General features: G+C 38.7%; 1 protein-coding gene across 1 annotated transcript; it reads right to left on the reverse strand.

The window, feature by feature from the left end:
- Positions 1 to 284: 284 nt before the first annotated feature.
- LOC113039536 (gastrula zinc finger protein XlCGF7.1-like) lies at positions 285 to 4,363 on the reverse strand. The gene is made up of 2 exons (XM_026197442.1): positions 4,295 to 4,363; positions 285 to 2,522 (listed from the first exon to the last, which is right to left on the reverse strand). Exon 2 carries the CDS (start codon positions 2,515 to 2,517, stop codon positions 1,873 to 1,875), a length of 645 nt encoding a protein of 214 aa, XP_026053227.1. The 5' UTR covers positions 2,518 to 2,522; positions 4,295 to 4,363; the 3' UTR covers positions 285 to 1,872.
- Positions 4,364 to 8,153: the final 3,790 nt, after the last annotated feature.

Raw genomic sequence — 8,153 nt, forward strand, 5'->3', positions numbered from 1 at the left:
GTATAAATAAAGGTGACTTGACAAACAGCCATAAATCATTTATTGTTGCAATAATGCTTTTGGCCTGTAAAAAGTCTTAAATAAAATGATAATAATAATTCTTATAAATATTCTCCAAAACATAAAAAAAATTTTTTTTTATTATATGATTATACTGTAACATTAGTCAGTATTTAATAATAATATTTTCCAAAATATTTATTTTATTAATTCATTTTTTTTTTTACAATTATATCAATTAAACATCCATAAAAAATTGTAATTACAATAATTTATATGCACTGTTTTTTTTAAAAGAACTACATAATGTATTTGCTGCATGATTGTGTAACTCACATTATATATATAGTAACATCAGCATTTTACAGAGTCAAGACCATATTACAAACTGTATTTCCTGGACAGGAGGCCTTAGTTAAATTAAGACATTTAAGTAGTTTATAAAGTAAAGAGTGTACACAAAGAAAACATAAATAATGACTGTATTCAACACTTTGTCTCCTCTGTGTCTCTCCAAATCAGCGTAGTGCCCTCTTGACAAATCTGAGCAGTATGCAGGAGGCGTACGCTTTTCTGTGGCTTTGGAGAGACACAGACGAGAGGAACTGTTGAATAAAGTCATTATTTTTGTTTTCTTCTCGTACAAACAGTATTCTCGTCACTTTATAAAGCTATGGTTTACCCACCGATGGCAGATGGACTATTCTGACGATGTCTTTCATATATTTCCTGGACCTCGACACTGTTATTTATTTGGCAGTCTATGGGACAGTTACACGCCTCCTGGTTTCACCCAAATTATCTTAAATTGTGTTCTGAAGATGAACAAAGCTTTTACGGGTTAGGAACGACATGGGGGTAAGTGAATAATGACAAAAATGTCCATTTTGTGGTGGAGTAACCCTTTAACGCAGCCCTGGGGACAAGAGTAAGTAAATATCATACATGTGTGTGCATGTTTTTAATGTATGACCTGTAACAAAAACAACATAGATTATAACACAATAATATATGATAGGTTTAAAGAGTATGGTAACACTTAGGCCTGCATCATATCTACATTTTTAATATCTGTCCCTCAAAGAAGAGTAGTTGAAGACCCCTGCTCGATTTATAAAGTATGTGTTCTACGATACTGTACATCAGATCTATGCTATGAAATAACAGTGCTACTGAATCGACAGCTTTGCTTCTGTGTAAATGTGAAGAAATATTCTGCAGTCAATGAATTACAGTATTATTATTGGAAACACAATCACTATTGACTGAAAGTTTTTCCTCAATAAACACCTAACTGTCTGATGTTAATATTAAGTTAAGGTTTAGATGTGTAGGGTTAAAGAGAATTAAGTAGTACTAATAAACAGCCAATATGCTAAAAATATGCATGCTAATTAGCATCTAGTTAGTAGTGAACAATGAATGTTCCCTAATCTAAAGTGGTATAATTTGGTTAGTAAATGATATAATTATATAAGGACAGATGTTTTAAACTCACCAAGCCACATTAGTAATAAGATGCTCGTTTTTAGACCATTCATTGGCATATTAACATGGTGGACAGCTGTTAATCACCCGCTCAGATCTACTAACTGTACTGTACAAGGTCAATACTGACTCCATATTGAAATGGTCAAGTGTTTAACAAACAGTAGACCGTTCTTGTGTAAACATCCAATTCCACATTAAAACTTACTGAGACTGATCCCAAAACTGTTTTAAAACTGATTCTCAGTATGTCTGTGTCACTCGGCGTACAGCTGATGCTCTTTTATTGAGGAACATCTGATGAACACATGATGCTGAGGATATAAATCTCTCCTGTTTCCGTCTGTCATGAAGGTGTCCACACTGAGGCCAGGTGTGAGTGTTTCACGAGTGTTTCTTCATGTGGCAGTTGAAGTTGGCTTTACTTCTGAAGCTGCCGCCACACTCAACACAAACGAAAGGTTTCTCTCCGGTGTGGATCCTCATGTGAGTCGACAGGTTTCCTTTCTCTGTGAAGCTCTTTCCACACTGAGGACAGGTGTGAGGCTTCTCTCCGCTGTGAACTCTGGCGTGACTCTTCAGGTCTTCTCTTCGAATGAAGCGTCTCCCACACTCTCTGCAGGAGAAGGGCTTCTCTCCGCTGTGGATCCTCGAGTGGATTTCAAGGCTTCGTTTCTCAGTGAAGCGGTTTCCACACTGCTGGCAGGAGTATGGGGTCTCTCCAGTGTGAACTTTCATATGAAACGTGAGGCTTACCTTCTGCGTGAAGCTCTTTCCACACTGTTGACAGCTGAAAGGTTTCTCTCCGGTGTGGATTCTCGTGTGGACTTTAAGGTTTTCTTTTTGTTTGAAGCTCTTTCCACACTGTTGGCAGCTGAAGAGACTTCTAGCGCTTGTCTTTTTGGCTCTCTTCTCAGAAGAAACCTCATGTTGGGACTTTTCAGTCTGGGAGCAAATAAAAGGTTTTTCTCCAGTTATGAAATCAGGATTTTCCTCATACCGAGTTTTCTCTTCCATTTCTTGCAGCATCAGGTCTAAGATGAAAAATACAAATAATACTTAACCTGAGTTTAAAACCACAGAGCAAGAGGCATTAAAAATGTCAAATAAATAAGTTAATTAATTTCTTTTCCTTTCAGATTTCTTTCTTTTTTATTGCCGCCACCAGCATTTTTGGTTATTTACATATGAAGATTGGATGAAGACGTTTAACACTTCTGTCCATAAGCAAGTTGATCACCAGGAAGGAGTAAGTATTGTCAAAAACGTTCTGTCATCCTTCAAAGAAGCTCAACAGGATCCAGTCAGTGTCCTCACTCGTGACACAGATTATTTTGGTGACACTCTTGATAAGTGTGACTCATCATAGCCAGACTCCTAGAGTTTCCATCGGACAAGGATTATTTTGTCAGTATGATGTCCGTCTGTCTTTCTGCTTCAACAGCTGTCATAGAAAGACAGTACAAACGATATTAAGAACTGGTGGTGACTGATGAAATCCGGAAGACAGTGAGTTTCCTGAGCTGGAAGAAAACTCAACATCTGCTGTGACTGATATTCTGTCTGGTGCTTCAGTGGGCTGTAATATTTTTCATGTATGGTTTAATATTGATTCTGGGGAGAAGACTGTTTACTCAGGACGAGTCGAGAAACTGGAAACAAGAAAAGAGGAACTGATGTAATTGCCTGTTGGGATGAGAATGAATCGTAGGAGGATGCTGTAGACTTTGACGTGTCGGTGTATGAATTAAGATCTAACATTATCCTAGAGCTGAATCGATTAACCAATGACTAATCAATTATTAAAATACCCGTCAACTCTTTTAGTAATCTTTTTGTTGACAGACTTGTATTATTCTGAACCAGAATTAAAATAAAAGTTTGTACTTTTGGACGAAATCCCTGTCTCTTTAGATCTTGTCATGTAAACTAATCTCTGTCTAATCTAATATGTAAGCAGAAGTAAAACTGATTTGTAGTTGTAGATTAAGATGTATTCATATTTGACAATTTAAATTGCTTGCCAGCATTATTAGTCAATTAAGAAATACTAAAGAAACAATGAAATTAATGTGGCAATGCCAATTGTCTGTTTAATACAATAAATATGTTAATATAGCTTTTATTTGAGAGGATTTTGATTTCATATGGAAATATATGCGTGGATTGATGCTCTCGGTTTCATTAATTAGTGGTTAATTAGAATTTTTTTTTTTTTTTTATATAAACCTTTTAAAAAGAAAACATCTTAATCTTGTTGGGCTTTTAATTTCCTACACTGTGGTGATTGAATTATGCCAATAGACCAAGAAATGAGGAAGTTATGATATTTTGAAGTGTTTGATCAAGCGGAAGAGGTCACAGTTTTTCATTGTTTTATTGTTTTAATTAGGTACACATACTGATTATGTCTTGATTATAATAAGCAAAACCTTTGGTATATTATTCAAGGATGAATAAACAGAGAAATACAGAGAGAGAGAGAGAGAGAAGAAAAAAATAAGAGAAATGAGAGAAAAAATGTTTTCACTGTCCTCTTAAACACTGTTTTTAATCACTTTGTATCTTTTTAGGTGGATTTCAGCTGATTCACCAGGAGTTTTTCAGTGTTTGGAGAATGTGAATATTAAAATAATAAACCATAAGACGCTTCTTCTGAGGAGATACTGACTCACAGACAATAACGTTCCTCAAGGACAGATATCACAGCATTACACTGTTATGTCACACAATCATTTATGATTTCACAATGTTTGCAGACTTTATAACACTGAATTAAACAGCTGCAATGGTTTAAAACACAAACCTTTCTGCAGCAGACCTCAACAGACGCAGGAGTGCAGCGCAGCCTAATGACGTCACACCGCCAGAACAAAATAAAAGTCCTGTTCTTCTCCTTGACTTTTGTCTCTTAATCTTTGCTCTTCGTACATAATATACAGGTCGTTATTATATGCTCAGCATCTTCTTTAATGCCTCTTATCACTGCTCCTTTTCCCCAGGACGAGCATATAGTGTTTAATCCTGTATGATTTAGCTGGGGTCTCGATGTGATAGTTCCTTCTAATTCATTGTTTTTATATTTTTCATGACTGACTGTTGTATTTTGTAATAGCGTCTTATTTTTCTGTCTTCCTCCACATTTTCTGCTATATAAATGAGAGCTATTCCTTCTCAAAGTAAAGAACCCAGGAGGAATATTACTAACTGTTTTACTGATATAACTAACTTTGTTTTGATGAACTTTAACTTCATATTAAACACAGGCTGATTCTTGAGTTTCATTTAATTATTTAAATAGATTATGTTTATTTCTTATAAACAAAATCACATGGTTTATTTCTTAAAAACAATCACATGGTTCAAGGATATAAATATACATTACAGGTGCTGGTCATATAATTAGAATATCATCAAAAACTTGATTTATTTCACTAATTCCATTCAAAAAGTGAAACTTGTATATTATATTCATTCATTACACACAGACTGATATATTTCAAATGTTTATTTCTTTTCATTTTGATGATTATAACTGACAACTAAGGAAAATCCCAAATTCAGTATCTCAGAAAAATTGAATATAACTTAAGACTAAAACAAAGAAAAGATTTTTAGAAATCTTGGCAAACTGAAAAGTATGAAGATGTAAAGTATGAGCATGTACAGCACTCAATACTTAGTTGTGTCTCTTGTGTCTGAATGACTGCAGCAATGCGGCGTGGCATGGAGTCGATCAGTCTGTGGCACTGCTCAGGTGTTATGAGAGACCAGGTTACTCTGATAGTGACCTTCAGCTCTTCTGCATTCTTGGGTCTGGCATATCACATCTTACATCTTACAGGGATATCATGGTCCTTAAACCAGGTACTGGTAGCTTTGGCTCTGTGTGCAGGTGCCAAGTCCTGTTGGAAAATGAAACCTGCATCTCCATAAAGTTGGTCAGCAGCAGGAAGCATGAAGTGCTCTAAAACTTCCTGGTATATGGCTGTTTTGACCTTGGACCTCAGAAAACACAGTGGACCAACACCAGCAGATGACATGGCACCCCAAACCATCACTGACTGTGGAAACTACACTGGACCTCAAGCATCATGGATTGTGTGCCTCTCCTCTCTTCCTCCAGACTCTGGGACCCTGATATCCAAAGGAAATCCAAAATTGACTTTCATCAGAGAACATAACTGTGGTCCACTCAGCAGCAGTCCAGTCCTTTTTGAAGCGAGACACTTCTGGCGCTGTCTGTTGTTCAACAGTGTCTTGACACCTCTTGTAGATTCACAAAGAGGACATCAAAGTGTTTACTTATAATTGTGTACACTTGCAATAATACACAACATTGTGCTTTGGTCAAACTATAAACTCTTGTCAAACTGCAGAGCCGGACAGTAATGGAGTACATTTACTTGATTACAGTACTTAAGTACAATTTTGAGGGATCTGTACTTTACTCAAGCATCATATCACTTCTTCGGCCCCGTCCACACAGAGACGGAGTTTACCCCAATCAGACCTTTTTTTTCTCTCGTCTCAAGAAATATCTGCATCCACATGAAACCACAGAACGATGTAGTATACATATCAGACCAGCATGTGGCGCTGTAATTCTGCCACAGAGACACAGTTAAAACAGAGAAGAAGACATGGACTCTGCTCATAATGGTACACAAACGAACATGGAAACGTAAAGGCGGCGTTTTCAAATTTATCAACTTGTTTAAAAAAACATCGGTTTCACTCTTCCTAAACGCCGTATCCATGTGGACAAAATGCCTATCCGATAAAGAATTTGTGCGTATTCACAGAAACGCGTCTCCGGCCTGGAGCTGCCATACCCGCATACTCGCCTTGTCTGGCCTGGAGCTGCCCTGTTAATGATGTAAGTTATTTCTCCCTTGCTTCCCCTGAACTGTTTGGAAGAGGAACTATTATCTGTATACTCACCATTATCTGGCCTGGAGCCGATCTGTTGAAGTTGAGGGACACCTCCCCACCCCTCTGTTCCTTGGCCTGCTGGAAGAAGAGCCACCCCCTGACTGCCTCAGGTCTTGCAGAATATTAAATAGCTATTCTATTTCATTTGTTTTACTTAAAATGCATGCAATATTGTTAATGGAAACACCTGTACTGTTCTCAGCACACTCAGAGGAATCTGTTCATGTAAGTTTTATCCCATAATACAGTAGAATTTGCTTAAATCTCGAATCCAGTACGTATCCAGACCAGATGGTGGATCAGCACCTAGAAAGGACCTCTACAGCACTGAAAGACAGCGGAGACCAGGACAACTAGAGCCCCAGATACAGATCCCCTGTAAAGACCTTGTCTCAGAGGAGCACCAGGACAAGACCACAGGAAACAGATGATTCTTCTGCACAATCTGACTTTGCTGCAGTCTGGAATTGAACTACTGGTTTCGTCTGGTCAGAGGAGAACTGGCCCCCCAACTGAGCCTGGTTTCTCCCAAGGTTTTTTCTCCATTCTGTCACCGATGGAGTTTCGGTTCCTTGCCGCTGTCGCCTCTGGCTTGCTTAGTGGGGGTCACTTCATCTACTAACTATCATTTTGCATTATTGACACACTGTTTTGCTAATGAATGTTGTTCAGTTGCTTTGACACAATGTATTTTGTTTAAAGCGCTATATAAATAAAGGTGACTTGACTTGACTTAAAAACGAAAGTTGAATTTTGGTTAATAGCACCACATGTGGTGCATGACCCCCCCTCGATTGATTTGACAGGATGGGGCATACGACAGGCCCCTATACCCTGATGGATACTCCCATATTTAGCCCGGGGTCCCCCGCTTCGCCAAGAAATTAGCAAAAAAATAGAACCATCCACCCCCCTCACACCTACTCATCCAAGCTGGCCAGGGCGCACCCTCCCTGGCTAGAGAAGGCACTTCGATGGGGGTGGAGGTCGGAAGAGAGAGAGTCTTGAAACCCGGATATGTGATGGCCCTCGATGGGCACTCTCCGAAGCCACCTACCACAAGTCCATAGACCCCCTGGGGGCTGGAGATACGGACCCCCAAAGACCAAAATTTAAAAAATTTGACCGACTATAACTCACACAAAACGAAGGACGAGGCCTAGAGTCTTGAAACTCAGATATGTGATGGCCCTCGATGGGCACCCTCTGAAGCCACCTGCCCCATGTCCCTAATCCCCCGAGATACGGACCCCCCAAATTTGGAATTTGAACCATTATAACTCAGGAACCCTGAGGGGGTGGTCGCATACGGTAGGGCCCTCGACCCCCTAGAGATTCCCCGAATTTTAGCTCCGGGGTCAACTGCTTCGTGGAGATATTAGCAAAGAACTAGAACCATCCGGCTAGGAAAGGCACCTTGAGGGGGTTGGAAGTCTTAAGAGAAATCTAAGGATGAGGTCTAAAGAAAACACCTGTACTGTACTCAACACGCTCAGAGGAATCCATTCAGGTGGAGATATGGTGCCCCAAAATTTGTGTCTATCCAATATGAATAAAAGGCAAGTGGGATATGTGTCCACCTGAGGATTAATAAATAGCAGTTCTATTAAATTTGATTTCATTAAATATATGCAATATTGTTGACCTATTGTTGACGCATGCACTGTACTCAGTCAACTCAGCAGAATCAATTAATGTAATATTTATCCCATAATACTGTAGAACTTGGA

This window comes from Carassius auratus, chromosome 22, assembly GCF_003368295.1.
Source record: "Carassius auratus strain Wakin chromosome 22, ASM336829v1, whole genome shotgun sequence".
Taxonomy (NCBI): Eukaryota; Metazoa; Chordata; class Actinopteri; order Cypriniformes; family Cyprinidae; genus Carassius; species Carassius auratus.